General features: G+C 44.7%; 1 protein-coding gene across 1 annotated transcript; it reads right to left on the bottom strand.

Annotated features, from left to right (window-relative positions):
• Nucleotides 1-14,705: 14,705 nt before the first annotated feature.
• On the bottom strand, nucleotides 14,706-16,842 carry nkx3.3 (NK3 homeobox 3). The gene is made up of 2 exons (XM_083774652.1): nucleotides 16,224-16,842; nucleotides 14,706-15,429 (listed from the first exon to the last, which is right to left on the bottom strand). Exons 1-2 carry the CDS (start codon nucleotides 16,615-16,617, stop codon nucleotides 14,870-14,872), a joined length of 954 nt encoding a protein of 317 aa, XP_083630778.1. The 5' UTR covers nucleotides 16,618-16,842; the 3' UTR covers nucleotides 14,706-14,869.
• Nucleotides 16,843-17,284: the final 442 nt, after the last annotated feature.

Here is a 17,284-nt window from a genome sequence, read left to right as displayed (position 1 = left end):
ATGATCAATGAGAATATAGAGAAGAAACATAATATATAGAGGTTATGATCAATGAGAATATAGAGAAGAAACATAATATATAGAGGTTATGATCAATGAGAATAGAGAAGAAACAGAATATATAGAGGTTATGATCAATGAGAATATAGAGAAGAAACAGAATATATAGAGGTTATGATAAATGAGAATAGAGAAGAAACAGAATATACTGTATAGAGGTTATGATAAATGAGAATAGAGAAGAAACAGAATATATAGAGGTTATGATAAATGAGAATAGAGAAACAAAGGGGGGAATCATATATAAGGAAATGAATATGTGGCATAACGTCAGTGTCTGTTTTGCAAGTATATGACATCACAGTCTCTTGTGCAAGTCAGATATATGATATCACAGTCTCTTGTGCAAGTCAGATATATGATATCACAGTCTCTTGTGCCAGTAAGAGACATCACTTAGCAGATATCACACGTGTGAGTGTACCTACATACTAAGTGTTATCGTGCCAGGAGGACAGCAGCCGTGACGTGTATAATCACAGTGATACAAGTGATAAATGCCTGTATGACGGCCCTGCATGTGTCACTGAGGCTTTAAACCATGGCCGCTTTCATGGTTGAGAAATGGTTTCGGCGTTTGTGTGTCCGACCGGCTATAAGGTTTCAGACCGACTACTGGGAGATCTGTGACTCCTAAGGTATGGCATGTGGCACGTTTGAATTACGAAGCATAGCGGAACGCAAATTCGGGGGGCGAATGCCGTCTGGGGCCTCCAAAACACAGGAACGGATATAGAATGATTATCAGCCTGCGCCGTACCAGTTGTGGCTTGAATGTCTGTCTCCCATTGTGCTGCGTGCACTCGGGAGAGCTGGAGATTGGGGGAAGATATGGTTCCTGTCAACACTTCCAGAATGGGTCTAGGAAGAGAAATTCTTCCCATGCACCACCACCACCACCGCGGATACAACATGATCATTAACACACACATGCACGCATGCACGCACGCACGCACGTGCACACACAGACACACACACACAAACGCGTGCGCACACACACACACACAAACCCGCGCACACACACACACATTCCTGGTTCTCTCTGTGGGACAGGGCCGAGATGGGATAGGACACAGCTGCTTTTATAAGCGTGTATTTGGGCTGTGATGTGAAGGTCGAGGAGGATAGGACAGGAGACAACATGCACAGAGCGTTTGGTTTGACACCGAGAGAGGGTTCCTCTGAGAGAGGGTTCTCTTATAGAGTTGAATTAACACTTTTATAAACAGACATTTCATTGTGATATCTCATGGGACCCCAATCTACACTGTAAAATGATCAGTGTTCAGTTGCCCCAGAGGTTGTATAAAATGGATCGTAATGGACCCACAAAGGTCCATTTGGTTCCATTTGTGGGACCCCACGAGAACCATTTTTGTAGAGGACACGTGTGTGTCTTGTGTGCGAAACGGGATACTTCTCACTTCTGGCACAATAAAAGAATATCACGCAAGACTGGCTCTGAATAGGCTTGCTTCAATAAATCCAAATGTTTAGAGTGAACACGCCACGACTAATGGCCCTAACCGGGACAGACAGTAGTACAGGGGGAGAAAGTGGAAGAGGGAAGCGTTGCCAGATTTTGCTGTGTGTACTGTAGAAAACAAGGCCTGGCTATAGGCCACATGAGCACATGATCTCATGAAAATTATAAAAATAAAGCAGCTACGCTTCCAAAACAACCCCAAAAATCACGACCCACAACGTACAATTACCAATATTTACAAGTGACTTAACAGAAAATCAAGCCCAATGTAGTAAATAAGCGGATTTGGCAACACTGACCGGGACTGTATACATGCAGGGAGAAAAAGAGGAAGAGGGGGGGGGAGGGGGGTTAGGGGCACCTATACAATTCAAAGGAGCTTTATTATGAGAAAACATACGTTTAATAGTGTCAAAATACAATAAAAACAGTTGAAAATGGGGATCGTATATAGCCCATACAGTTGGAGGGGGGTACACCATTCTATACCGTCTATGTATACACTGATATATGGCCAACCCCCAGACAGACAGACAGACAGACAGACAGACAGACATGGGGATGAAAGGCGATACCGTAAGGACCCTGGAAGATAAGGAAGTGTGTGTGTGTGTGTGTGTGTGTGTGTGTGTGTGTGTGTGTGTGTGTGTGTGTGTGTGTGTGTGTGTGTGTGTGTGTGTGTGTGTGTGTGTGTGTGTGTGTGTGTGTGTGTGTGTGTGTGTGTGTGTGTGTGTGTGTGTGCAGTGGTGGGTTGAAAAGGTAGCTCTGTCAACGTCCTGAATTCAAAATTAAATTTCATATACAAAAGTATACTTTATCAGCCAAAGTTATAGCACTGTATCGGTTTCAGAATAATTCATTTTAAAGGGTAATAATAATAATTACATTATTGCATTAATAATTATAACTATAAGTAACTGGGAATAAAAATTGTAGTGGAATAAAAAAGTATAAATTATGGCTCCTGCCAAAATGTAGTAGCGTAGAAAAAAAACTAGCAGAAAATCGATGTACTCAAGTAAAACCAATCAAGTACCAGTTAAGTGAGTGTGCAGTATTTGAGTACATTTATTTGGCCTACTTTTCACCACTAATTGTTTGCATGTATCAATTACCGATCCGTCACAGCCAAAAGTAAGGATTCCCAAACCAATGCTTAACCAGCTTTGTTGAGGTACTTTAAACATCAAAGCAAAAAACACGCAGGCACACACGTGACACACACACACACACACACACACATTTCTCATCCCCTGGGCCTTCGGGGGTTAAGCCTTGGGAGGATCTGGTGAAGCGTGTTTGGATGAATACAGGTGTCCGACACTTTCTCTTCCCCTAGCACCCTCCCAGCCCCCCCCCCCCCCCCCCCCCCTAGCCACCCACACCCACCTCCCTCCGTTTTGGAATGCCGTGACAAAATTCCTTTAAAAGGTAAACAAGGTCATCAAATCTCCTGACAAGCCCTTCGGAGAATAAGCACAACTCAACAAAACGCCCACGGGCGCATGTGATGTGTGTGTGTGTGTGTGTGTGTGTGTGTGTGTGTGTGTGTGTGTGTGTGTGTGTGTGTGTGGGTGTGTGTGTGTGTGTGTGTGTGTGTGTGTGTGTGTGTGTGTGTGTGTGTGTGTGTGTGTGTGTGTGTGTGTGTGTGTGTGTGTGTGTGTGTGTGTGTGTGTGTGTGTGTGTGTGTGTGTGTGTGCGTGTGCGCGTGTGCGTGCGTGAGCAGCACAGGTGCAGTCAGGGACACCGAGAGAGGAGCAGGCCCTCCTGCTCTTTGAACTTGATCTTGAAAAGAAAGCTGTCTCTCTTTCCTGTCAAATAAAGATTAGCAGAAACTGCCTCCGAGCAGCAGCCCATAGATATGTGCACTACTGGCCTGGCAACCCTGCATCGTTGTGCTATAGACCAGTGGTTCCCAAAGTGGGGTCCGGGGACCCCCAGGGTGAGGCAGTGCGCTAGGGTCCCCAGCTAAATGATAGTTTGGAACCAAATAGACCCTTATGGGTCTGTAACTCTGAGAGTGTACAAATGGAACCTAACGGGTCCATTTGGTTCCATTTGTACACTGTTAAATTAACATTGATTTAGATATTTTTACTATATAAATTGTGGGTCCCAGAGATAGAGATTCCATTAAATTGGGGTCCGTAGACTAATGCATGTCAAACTTAGGGTCCTTGAAATGAAACGGGTTGTGAATCACTGCTGGAGCCGTCAGAATCTTCTCTTATGGGGGTCCCTGGCATATCTCTTCGAATAGGGCTCCGCGGCCTAATGAGCATCAATTCGGGGGTCCTTGACATGAAAAGGTTTTAATGGGAACTACTGCTGTAGACATTAATCAGGACGTTTGGTGAAATACGTTAACTGTCTTGCAGGTAACTGTAATGATTATTATTACCAACACTTTGTTTTGAAGCAGGTGTTGCTTCTTCATGCAACGGATTGAATGTTTACTGTCTTTTTGGAAGCCCTTTACCGTTTTTTTTTTTATGGAAATATCATTTGTAACTTTCCGAACGTTTGTATGAATGCAACCAAACGGATCATGAACGCTGCAGGGCTGTGTATACTGTGTAGCGGCTGTAGCCTGTTAGAATTCATTAGAACACTGCATGCTTGTTATCGCTCTGTGTTAAAAAATGTCCTCTTCTCTCTGGCAAAGAGCTTTGGGGAGGATCACTTGCCTGTCCAATTTACATTGTATCCGTTGTGTGCAAGCATGTGTGTGTGCGTGCGTGCGTGCGTGCGTGCGTGCGTGCGTGCGTGCGTGCGTGCGTGCGTGCGTGCGTGCGTGCGTGCGTGCGTGCGACCTCCATCTGACCAGACCTCCAGAGCGACAGAAGTAGTTCAAGGTTAGGACATGCTTTTGTTTTAGTTTTTTGGGGGGTTTTTGTTTCCTGGGCGTCTCAGACTCGGTCTTGTGAATTCTCCTAACTGTCGTATAGAGTCAGTGAGGTGTTCTAAGAAAGACAGAGCATGAGATCCGAGTCGACAACAGCGACAATGGTGCCACGTCGTCAGTCAGTCAGTGACTCGGTCAGTCAGTCACAGACAAATCCCTTTTCTACCGCTGGTTCCATGCAGTCCAGCCAAAAATGGAGGGAGCACTGGAGCAGCATTGGGGAGCTGATCTCTCACCCTTTCTCTCTTTTTCTGTCTCTATATCTGTATTAATAATAATAATAATAATAATAATAATAATACATTTATTTGTATAGCACTTTTCAAAAACAGGTTTACAAAGTGCTTCACATACATAAGCAGGCAATACAAATCAACAATGGAAATTAACAAAAGCAAAAGAGCAATACAAAAATAATGAAAAAGTAAGCCTTTCTATAATAGGCCACTATTACACTGAAGTGGTCTGTCTAATTTCCAATGAAAGTTGGTTCCACAGCAGTGGAGCCCCAAGCAGCGAAGGCCCTGTCACCTCTCTCTCAATTCAAAGCCTACTAGAATGCAGAGCTGTGTATAACATTGAATATACATTTACTATGTAGATGTTTCATTCAAAATGTATAAATCACTCCCATGTGAAGTGAGGGGCGATCTAATCGTCGTATATACATCATCATACATCATCTCATTCCGGCCAATCAGAATTTGTGTCCTCACCTTCGTCTTCAATGGCTGTGTTACGCAATGTTTGTGTGTACACGAACACTCAAAGTTGTCCATTCATTGTCAATGGGATTTAATGTTTGTGTTAGGACAGGATTTGTGTTAGCACATGAATACACTAAAATCTGGACATAGGAGGGGCCCCTCAAAAATATACAAACAGGAATTGTGCTACCGGTGTCACGGGGCAACCCGTGCCCTATAGACACTAGAAGACTCTACAATATAAAACTGATCATGACAAACACACACTGCACAGCTGCTTCCATTAATTGACGGTCATCAAGCTCCTTGGAGGTGTGGCTATGTGTAGCATCATATACCCTTATATGTGTTGCCTAATTCTATTGTAATTGTTTTGTGATTTATTTGATTCCTTGAAATACATTCAGAGTCTGTTAAGGAAATGTGTAATTGTATAGTTAGTCTATCTCATGGGTCATGTTTTACCTTGTTTGAGTAGATTGTCCAATTACTAATCATTGTGGGTGGGTCTCACCTGGTATATAAGGGAGGCTGGAAATGTTGAGAGATTGCTCAGTTGGCTGGAGACAGCAAAGAGACAACACCAAGGGAGAGCTGCCAGGGTCTTCAGGGAAGGCATATCCTGTTTTCAGTGTCTTTAGTTCTTGGTTTGTTGTTTTTGTCTTTGTTAGTTATCAAGTGTTTATTTCTTACGTTTTGGTTTTTGAAAGTGTATTGTGGCCAGTATTATCTTTGCAGTATTTTGTTTTGCCTCAGACCCGGGCTGTGACAATCCGTCATATGGGCTGTTCATCAGTATTGGAGGTAAATAAATACAACAAACGATGTACATTCTTGGACTGCGTCTATTCTTGGAGCCTTGACCGCTCGGCAACTCTTACAACCGGTATTAAGAATTGTGCAACAATATAATTGCCTTGTCTCTCTCTGTCTCTCTGCCTCTCTCTCCCTCTCTCTCTCTCCCTCTGTCTCTCTGTCTCTCTCTCAGTGAGCGGAGGTGTGGAGGTGGAGTGCAGTGAAGGGCAGTCAGCCAGCCAGTCATGAGAGGCTACAAGTAGGCCCTGAGTAGTTCCTTTATCAGCCCCACTGATAGCAGACATCTCTGTGTGTGTGTGTGTGTGTGTGTGTGTGTGTGTGTGTGTGTGTGTGTGTGTGTGTGTGTGTGTGTGTGTGTGTGTGTGTGTGTGTGTGTGTGTGTGTGTGTGTGTGTGTGTGTGTGTGTGTGTGTGTGTGTGTGTGTGTGTGTGTCAGAGCTGCTCAATACACTCCTTGTCTTCGCTTATCACCATGTAATTAAAACATTTGAATTCTTCTGGCCTGCTCTGGAGGAGTATGTGTGTGTGTGTGTGTGTGTGTGTGTGTGTGTGTGTGTGTGTGTGTGTGTGTGTGTGTGTGTGTGTGTGTGTGTGTGTGTGTGTGTGTGTGTGTGTGTGTGTGTGTGTGTGTGTGTGTGTGTACGCGCGTGCGAGCGTGCGTTGTGTGGGGGAGAGATGAGCATGAGAGCAGAGAGTACTCAGAGGGCGGAAATGGGGCAGGTTGAAGAATATCAACCTATTCTTCAGCTGTCCATCTATGGACATAAAAAGCTCAACAAATATTTCCTCTCAATTGCTCGTTTCCCACAAAGGCACACATACATTCATAACACACACACAAATACACAACACATACACACGTACACAGCACATACACATGTACACAGCACTATACAGAAACAACACATGTTTCTTTCTAACAGACCTGTCTGTAACACTCTTTTAACTGGGAACATTTTAATGTGAAGTCAAATGCAACTGCACGCGTCGCGTGCACGTACACACACACACACACACACGGTTGGTTCCCTTTTTGGCCATGCCAATATATATTGGCATAATATGTTAATATATTTAAAATAACCATAGCACCACCATTAGCCTTTTCATGTCGCGCATGCACCCCCTAGAAGGCGTCCGTGCACCACAAGGGGTGCACGGCGCACACCACAGTTTGGGAACCACTCGTGATGAAGCTGTTTTCCGTATAGAGACCCTGGGTGGGCTCCTCTCACAGACCTTCCTAATCCTCTCTCTGACCCCTCTGCCATTATATGTGTAAGGAGAGCACACTATAGCTTTTACACAACCATATTGTCGATGTCAGGCCTCAACCTCTATAACATTTTGTGTTTCTTTCGTAAAATGAATGCCCTGCTTGATCACAGGCTATACTACAGCGTCACACACAAGCATCAAAAGTAGCAGATCCACAAGCTTATATATTTGCTACTTTTCATTTTATTAGACGATATGCTCAGCTTGCACAACACCTGGAAGTGGATCTGTAGAATGAGAACACTTCTAAAGACACTATCTGACATGCTTTGGGGATCCTTCATGGGGGGTTCCAGGGGGTCCCCGGATAAATGATTGATAGTTAATATTCATGATGTACAACTAGTAACAACTAATGGCTATTTGACTTCCATGGTTAATGTAAATTGACAGTAGCCTACAGAAATTCTGCCAAGACCATATCGGACCAAATCATATCTAATAAGCTCAGGCTATAGCACAGAAAGGACATTTATTTTTTGATATTTTATAGAGTTTGATAGATTTAATAATAATCCGTCACACGTTCAAAACATGGTTCGCTTGAACCGTGTTCACTTCAATGGAATCGTTGACACGCCTAACAGAACGATGTTAGTCCACTTACACGATCATAACATTTTGCCAAGGTGACGACGGGTCTAATTCGATTCCAAGTCCTCTGTGGTGGGTGGGTGGGGGGTGGATGGTGTGTGATGGATGTGTCTTCCCCAGCGGGAGTTGATGTCTTATGGTTTTACTGTAAATGTTTACATTCCTACATGCACTGATGCTATCTGCTAATAGTTTCTGGAACATGCATGATTCCTCTGGGTGGGATTATTTGCAGTGTGTGCGCGCGTGTTTGTGAGTGTTTGTGTGTGTGTGTGTGTGTGTGTGTGTGTGTGTGTGTGCACGCGCATGTGTGTGTTTGTGTGTGTGTGTGTGTGTGCGCGCGTGCGTGCGCGCGTGTGTGTGCATGCGTGCGTGTGTGCGTGCATGCATGTGTGTGTGTGTGCACGCGAGTGTGTGTGTGTGTCCAGAAGAGAGAGCGACAGAGAGAGAGAGAGATAATGCATTTAGGAGACAGGGGTCAAAGAGGAGCAGATCTGTCTCTAAACAGAGGTATTAACCATGACCTCTCTCCTTCCTGAGTCCTGCCCTATGTCTGCCCTGGGCCATTAACGCCAACACACACACACACACACACACACACACACACACACACACATACACTCTCTCTCTCTCTTTCTCTCCTCTCCCAAGGCAAGCAGCCAGTTGTCGTGTTAGCCTTGGTATAGCATGCAATCAACATTGAACGTTGATGTGAAAAGTATCATGGGTTGTCCGCTCCCAGCCTCCCAGGCTTCAGTTCAGTAGGCTACATCTCTTATAGATGACGGCGTGGCTGTGCCTACACAGGCATTGTGTGTATAGGAAAGGAAGATAATCCCGTTGAGCTTGGAGAGGCTCTTTACGATAAACAATTATCGTTACAATTAAGTGTACAGGAAATAGCGTGATGACGGCTGTCGCATCAGTTGACTCTGTCAATGTGTCTTAAGGGGAGCAGCCGGGCATGGCTCCAGAAAACCAAAAGGGGTGTGTGTGTGTGTGTGTGTGTGTGTGTGTGTGTGTGTGTGTGTGTGTGTGTGTGTGTGTGTGTGTGTGTGTGTGTGTGTGTGTGTGTGTGTGTGTGTGTGTGTGTGTGTGTGTGTGTGTGTGTGTGTGTGTGTGTGAGGGTGTGTGTGTGTGTGTGTGTGTGTGTGTGTGTGTGTGTGTGTGTGTGTGTGTGTGTGTGTGCGTGCACGTGTGTGTGTTTGTGTTTATGTGCATGTGCGTTGCACGCAGCAGCCCCGCCCTAGCTGCATACATTCCACTTATCTTGAGAAATATGCTACCTGAGTGGAAACATGAAAGACACCGGGGGCTTAACTGTTTCCACTGGCGTTAATAAGCGCATCACCTTTTCGCTGCCACTCTTCTGACGGGCGTGTTAAAACGTCAGGAAACGGAGGCAAGAATGGACCATTGTAAGCATTGTTCCACGTGCAGGGCAGAGCAGAAGGACATTCTTCTGTCAATGCCACTGTCTGGGTGTCTCTCTCTCTCTCTCATTCACTTTTTCATTCTCTCACACTTTCTCTCTCCCTCCCTCTTTCTCGCTCGTTCTCTCTCTCCCTCCTCTCTCTCTCTCCCCATTTCTCCCTCAATCTTTCTTTCTTCACCTTTTCTCTGCCTTTTTTTCCTTCCTCCCGCTTTCTCCCTCGCACCTGCTATATATCTTACTCTCTCTCACCCACTTTCTCCCACCCGCTTTCTCTTCCTCCTCCCCCCTCTCTCTCTAACCCACTCCTCTCCCCTCTCTCTCCCTCCTTCTCTCTCTCTTCCCCTCTCTCTCTCTTTCTCCCTGCTCTCTCTCCCCCTCTACCACTCTTCCTCATGTCACTATCTCTCTGCTTTTACGAGCCTATTCATGAAAAGCTTGAACTCCCACTCAGAAGGACATGTTTACATACTTGTGCATTACATATTATTTATACATAAACACGGATGCATGTGACTCCTCTTGCGTATATCAATTTAACACTGAGAGTGTACATATTTGCACACTCTCTGCATGGCTTTGGATCTATTCCCACAATGCAAAGTGCAAGCGGGGCCTCAGGCGAGCCAGACGTGAGCGTAATCAGATGAAGACTAAAGACTTGGCTAGTGCTTATAGGGGCCCATGCAGAATTGCGGCGTACAGGGGTGAAAAACAAGCAAAGCAGTGATTTATGCATTGAGTTGAGACATGTGGCCGGCTGCATCGACACAGAGGTGTTGTAGGGGTTGCATTCAATTTTAAATTAATCTTATTTAACAATTTAATTTGCTTCTGGTTGCCTCTGTCAGTCAAGGCAATGTGTTGTTTTTTATACTGCACAACCTGCATGCTGCTCTTTGTCAAGTTGAAAAATAGTCCACTGTTGAACAGATAAGATATAGCCTATAGAGATATTGTCGCTTTGGCCATATCTTTTCCAATTCCAGCATTGTGGATAAGTATACAGCCCACATTTGGTATACTGAAATGCCTAAGTTTCATGTCCTATACATTGGAGTTAAACCCTGCAGTTCTCCTGCATATAGGAGACCGAACTTCTGCCCCTGGCCAAGCAGTGTAATCTCTGGGGAGATATTATGAGTTGTATAGGAATACCACCCTCTGAAACAGTATACGTGTGGTAGTTATTGTGACCGTATAGGTCACATTTACTATGAGAACCTGCATCTCCCGTCTGTCAGTCAGTCACCCCACACCTCCATATATGGTCATGCCTCGTGACGTGATGTCACGCCACCATATATGGCCATCTACATATATGAAGATCACGACACTGACCTCATCTAACCCTGGATAACCATACATATGGAGAAGACCTAGATCACCTAGATCTGCATAGCCTGCCAGCAACTCTACATCTGACCTCAAACCTCAAACCCTTAGAGCTCCATATATGACCTGTTCTGAGTTCCTTCCAAACCCATGTACACTCAAGACACGCTCCATATATGGCAGTACAGAATTCATTCCATATGTTGATCTGACCCCCCATGCCAAAGCGCCAGCGCTCGCCCAGCAGTCTGCCGTTACCCAGAAAGGGCAAGGTCGCTTCTCGCCCTAAGGGCGTCTTACTGGTATTATAACATATATATCACCATAGAATGGTTAAAATTCCAGATAGAAAAGCTAGTGTTTGGAGCTGAAACGCATTACTACGCATTACTAGTGCGGCGGTGGCTCAGGTAACTGCAAGGTTGCCTGTTCGAACCCGGGCTCCCCCAGAGTTAGTGTCCTTGCAGAGAAAGACTCTGAACCCCTAATTGCTCCTGATGTGCTGGTTGGTGCCTTAATGGTTTCCGCCGCCATCGGTGTGTGAATGTGTGTGTGAATGGGTGAATTGATGCACAATCTATGTAAAGCGCCTTGGATAAAGGCGCTATATAAATGCACCATTTACCATTTACTACTATACTTTCCATTTCAGTGATGCAATACATATATTTTTGTCTCCCAACAGCCAATTACCACTTAAACTGATACATCCTGGAGTTCAATGTAAATAATCATACTAAATTGTGATAAATGCCCTTGTTAGTCACGGTTGAACCGTCTCAAAGAGATTTGTTTTCACTCCCTCCCAGGGACCTGTTGTGCACAATGCCAGCCACTTGTGATAGCTTAAAGTGGTTATTCTGATCTGAGAGAGATGAATGAGGCTTGGGCGGCTGCCAGGCCTGCATGGGCACCGTGATCCTTTCTACCTACCTAGCAGCTCGTTGCATGTGGGAGGAGGAAACTATATCTGTTTTTGCTCTTGTGCCCTTTTGAACTATATTGCAGTGGGTTTAACTTATTATTTTCTGGGATTATTGCAGGAAATCCAATATAAACAATAACTGGTCCACGCATAAATGACTCACGAAATTAGTATATTTTTGCAGGTGTTGTGCAAGCTTTCGTGTGTGTGTGTGTGTGTGTGTGTGTGTGTGTGTGTGTGTGTGTGTGTGTGTGTGTGTGTGTGTGTGTGTGTGTGTGTGTGTGTGTGTGTGTGTGTGTGTGTGTGTGCGTGTGCGAGAAAAGACTATGGAGAAAATAAATACATACACAGGAAACTGATCTGATCAATGGCTACTGCAATTATAGATCTATCACAGCTAAGTCTATTTGGTGTAGAATGGTGGTTTTCAACCCTTTTCATATCAAGGTCCATTATTTATTGGGCATTTGAGTCACAGACCATGCACCATTTGACATTTAGACAGACATTTAGACTATTTTGTTCCCTTTGGATAAGATGTTGTCCACAATTCCATGCTGTATTGGTGTACCATGAGATGTAACATGCAGGGAAACATTGATCAAAATGACAATTATTTTACATTCTCTAATTGTACATTAAGTATATGTTTAACAATAATGTAACTCCTGAGTGTGTAAAATGAACGGACCTGTAATTTGGTTAACAACTCTCCATCATTTAGCTGGGGACCAACTGGAACCCACTCAAGGACCACTGGTGGTCCCCGGACCACCGGTTGAAGACCACTGGTGTAGAATCACACTCTAACTTAAAGCTTCTAGAGCCAGGCCAAGTTCACCTCATGTGAAGGTTTGTTTGTTTTAATGTTCGTATCAGGCCATGGTGCATGGTGGCTGCATGTATTTGTGTGGGATGAGGGTGTAGTCTCTTCAGATGAATGTGATCTTGTCTCATGTTGCCCGGCTGGCTGGATGGCTGGCTGGATATGGGGCAACATCTCCATGCACGCTCTATTGACCCTCTCTGACTCATGCAGCCAGGGGCGGATTAACCCCCACAAGGGCCCCTGGGCTGGTACAATGTTTGGGGGCCCCTATAATTTTCAAATTTTTGCCTTCATTTTATCAAAATCAATGGCCAATGAAGGTCCCCATGAGCTTTTTCAGGGCCTCAAACCAGGGGGGCAGTCAGACAGATATTTTGTGAAGCCACTAAGGAAATCGGGACTTCCTGAAAGTTCATAATGGCCTGTTGTGGTGCTGTCATTTGGCCCCAAAAAACCCATATCTGTATAAACATGGTCATGAATACTTTCTGCTTCCAGTCACTAGTTTAAAGTCTCATTTCTCATGTCATAATATTCTTTTTGGAAAATTGTGGTCCCATTTATTAAAAAGATTACCATAAAGTCGCGTATGTTCTGAGGGGCGTGGCTACCGTTACAGTCTATGATCGGGAGCCACCCCCGTTCGAGTCAAAATAAAAACCAACGAAGGAGAAGGGGGGAAGTCCCGCCTCGTTGTCTGGGCCAGCCAATGGCCAGCTGGGCCCAAACTTACAATACAAGGACTGACAGGCTTCATTTTACGTTCATATCAGACCCGGCGAACGCTTTGTCCATATTTTTTACAACCCATTACAGAGCATTACTTTACGTTACATTATTTTCCCTGAAGGGCCACTGAGAGCCAAGGGCCCCTGGGCCACGGTCCCATTGGCCCAATGGATAATTTGGCCCTGCATGCAGCTGCATGCTGCTATACCAAACACTGTTCAAAACACCATGCTGACCTCTCTGAAAGGGTGCCTGCAACTTTTGTTCAAAATGTGTCATATAGCCTATTTGTTCAGGATTGTTTTTATATAAAAAAATCTACAAGCTCACAATGCGTCATGCATGCGCATTGTGAGCTTGCAGATCTGCTGTTTTCAAAGCCTGCATTGGTGCTAATAACAATACAGGCCGACTTAAAGCATCAAATGCAAACATTCGGAATGTCCGAATCCTTTATATAATTTCCGGATTGCCGAATTGTGTTCCAGGTTCCAGGCATGCATGATGTGGCAGTTCCTCATTGTCCAACAAACAAACTCTTGGCTACAATCTCTCTCTCTCTCTCTCTCTCTCTCTCTCTCTCTCTCTCTTACGTTACATAAGTAATTACATAAAAATAAAGCTAAGTTAGCTATACACTAAACTTTTTTTTTTTTTTTTTTGGTGAATCCGTGTTGTCGACTTCTCTATATTTCTCACAAATTTAAATGAGGCCTAATGGATAGACGGTTAAAACAGGATAAAGGGAACCGAAACCGAGCGTTAACAGGCTTGACGGTGACCTTTATATGATATGTGTGTCATTCTGCCGTGGCAAGCAGCCAACCCAAAGAAAGGCTATATGATATGGTGGTGGAGAATGGGGATGAAACAACCGCTGGCCCAGGATTTCTTCTCACAGGTTTTATTATAGTTGTTATAACAGTTTTCATAAATCCTGTAATTTCTTTATTTTTAAACAAATGTTCAATGTGCTTAGTTAGACAAAAAACCCGTTCCAGAAAGGAGAAATGGTCGATAAAGAAGTAATCAATCTATAATTAATGTTTTTTGTTTTGCGTTTAAGCCTGACAAAAACACTATATAACTAAATTATAGCTAAATTAAGCTTCAGCAATCAGCATGTCTGTGAAAGAAGCTTAAATAACCCACGGATTTTGTTTAAACCATTTTTTAGCATGCACCACTAACTTATTCTCACACTATTCGATTTGAAAAAGTCTAAAATCATTTTTTTTAAACATCCCATCTTTATAAACCCACTACAGTGTAAATAGCATGAGACTGAGTATTTTAAATAACTGATGATGATAATAAATGCTTGTCTTTGTGAGTGTGACACCATTGAATGTGTTTATTGGGATTTAATGTCGACATTTAGTGCGTAATTAAAGTATAGACTATACCCAACCATTACTTTTAAATATAAAAAAAGAATTATAGGACAGCGTTGCCTATTTGTTGAATAGGCCTATGACTCAAATGTATACAACATACGTGTCCATTATTGTCTAGAATGCCGAATCCGGAGTAATAGGTATCACATCAGTGTTCATTTATGTCCCTTTGTATTAAACTCCAATTGTGCAGGACAGGCTACAAAATACAAATGCAACCAAAATGGACCCGTTTGGTTTGTATATACTGTATATTTGTCCTGCACGTCTCTCGGAGTTAAATGGACGCTGAGGATTTGTACAGTGTAGGCCTACATTCGGCCTCTTGCCTCTCGAGTGCAGGCTATAATAGACTCCAATCGCTTATAGTCTTCTCTTCAATGCATCCCTGACCCTGCTCCACATAAAGTGCTGTTTGCCATCCAGGGTGTGAAAGTGAAGTACGGAGGGTGGTGGTACTGAAAGCACTGGTACAGTGGCTGCAGGCCCGTGGGAGTGGGACCGGGCACGGGGCCCTGCAGTCCGTTGACCCGGTACTGTTTCTGGTTGTCCTTTACCAGAACCTTCACCGCCACTTTCTTCGCCATCACGGCGGCCGGGTGGGGCGCGATGATGGAGCCGCCGCCGCCGCCGCCGCACGCGGCCAACTCTGCCGCCATTTGCCGCCGCTTGGTTTTGTATCTCCGGTTCTGGAACCAGATCTTCACCTGGGTCTCGGTGAGCTTCAGGGCGCCGGCCAGGTCGGCCCGCTCGGGGCCGGAGAGGTACCGCTGCACGTTGAAGCGGCGCTCCAGCTCGTAGACCTGCGCGTGGGAGAAGGCCGCCCTGGAGCGCTTCTTGTTGCCGGGTTTGGAGCGCTGCTCGTCGGCTCCGAAGTGGCCCGTCTCTCGCTCCTCGTCGCCGCTTGGACAGTGAGGTCGCTTGTTGTCTGCAGTGTCTGTGAGAAGAAGACAAAATAATAATAATAATAATAATAATAATAATAATAATAAGGCCTTGTGGTGAGATCTGGCATGAAGGACCCCCAAATAAGAACATGTTATACTTCGTCGTACGGCGGTGTCGCTCACCGAAGATCATATATTTTCTCATAACTCAATGCACAAGCAAGCAGCATGTTCAAAGTCACAAATTATAGACACACGTCAATCAGACATCAGTCTGATTGACGTGTGAATAGTTTGCCTTATGGGAAACCTGCTCATTATTTCATTGAGTTATATAATTGAGGCTGAACTTGGCTGTCATCATATATAGTTTCCAGACAGTTCGTGGCATGTGGTGGCGGTGCTCAAGCGGAAACAAACTCACAGTAAACATAAATGAAGGCTGCAGGCCACTTCTTAACGCAAAGTGGTCTAAAATCGTATTAACACCATTAAAAGCTTCCTTCCTCTGGCAAATAGCAAGGCCTATGCTAAGGTTAAAATTTAAATGAACATTAAGTTGAAAGTCCAAACTCGTGATTTAGATTCCCTCTCTCTCTCTCTCTCTCTCTCTCTCTCTCTCTCTCTCTCTCTCTCTCTGTGTGTCTCTCAAATGGAGGACTGATTGAATTGATTGATTTTGTTTTATTTATTTCACAGTATGCAGAATGGATACACTACATTTCAAATGCAAGTCAATACAAAAACTGTTACTGTGGTGGACGACAGCATGATTAAGCATTACACATGTTTACAGCAGGGTCCACACCACACTTGACTGGACAACAATAACAAAATGCCTCACCTTCTCTGCGCGCAATGTATTCAGTCTCATCCCCCGTCGTGGATTCCTCGCTGCAGGTCTCAGATGGCGGGGTGTTGTTTCTGGATCCCAGGTGGACACGGCGGGTCTTATTATTCACATGATCTTCAAGAGGCAATAAGCCAAGTCCCTTAAAAGCCCCCCTGGTGCCGGTACCTCTCTCCTGCAGCAGCCCGCCGGACCCTCCGCCGCTGTCGCAGCAGGTGTTCGGGTCGTTTGACGCCGCGCGGAGCTGCAGTAACGCCGCCGGGTTCCCTGGATGGTGGTGGTGATGATGATGATGATGATGATGCTGGGGCTTAATCCTCTTGGACCGGCCGGGGGCATCCAGCAGGATGTCGGTGATGGAGAAAGGGGACACGTTTAGAGTCATCATAGCCGCGCCGGGAGGAGGAGGCCGGTCAAGTATGATGTATGTGCCTGCGTGATGCGCTCACTTCACAGTCACACTGTCACACAGATCCACATCAGAAGCAAACGATCCCTCGTCATCAATGCGATGGTTTATTAAACGCGACCGCTTCATGCCTTGTGTGATTTAATTGTGGTGGAGAGCTGCATCATGGTCCCTCTCCCGGCGTGTTGATGTAGTGTCATACACACACCGTGTCAAGACTGTGTTAAGAAGACTGCAGCCCCAGGCAGCCGCTCATTGGCTGTCTCACTGGGCCCCGCCCTCCTTGATACCGCCCCTTTATCAGTGTCGTTCGTAGATGGGAGATTTCCAGCGAAGCTTTGGTGTAGCCGGGACAAAACTAGTAGGCTATACCGATATAAGTTGTTGTAAACTCGCTATATGGTACCTTTTTACTATAAGAATATAGGGCTTAAGTGGTTAACCCTGATTGATTTATGTGGTTATTCACTTTGGGAAATTAATATATAAAGATGATTTTGCTGTGTGTGCACAGGAGTCTAAAACCAGACAAATTGGCCCAAGTTATAGTCCTATACGTGTTTATTGTTCTTGAAGACTTGATATGAATTAAGGATATGGAAGATGTGCATTCCACCGATAAAAAAACAGAGAAAACACCATAGCA

The sequence above is a fragment of the Protomyctophum parallelum genome (assembly GCF_964188405.1).
Source record: "Protomyctophum parallelum genome assembly, chromosome: 10".
Lineage (NCBI taxonomy): Eukaryota > Metazoa > Chordata > Actinopteri > Myctophiformes > Myctophidae > Protomyctophum > Protomyctophum parallelum.
The sequence above is the reverse complement of the archived record's forward strand: the minus strand, read 5'-3'. Positions and strand labels throughout refer to the sequence as shown.

Excerpts from the sequence above, each read along its gene's own strand:
- nkx3.3 (XM_083774652.1), bottom strand. The coding sequence starts at position 16,617 with ATGATGACTCTAAACGTGTCCCCTTTCTCCATCACCGACATCCTGCTG. Across the intron at positions 15,430-16,223 it reads ATACATTGCGCGCAGAGAAG|ACACTGCAGACAACAAGCGA; the intron begins GTGAGGCATTTT and ends TTCTTCTCACAG.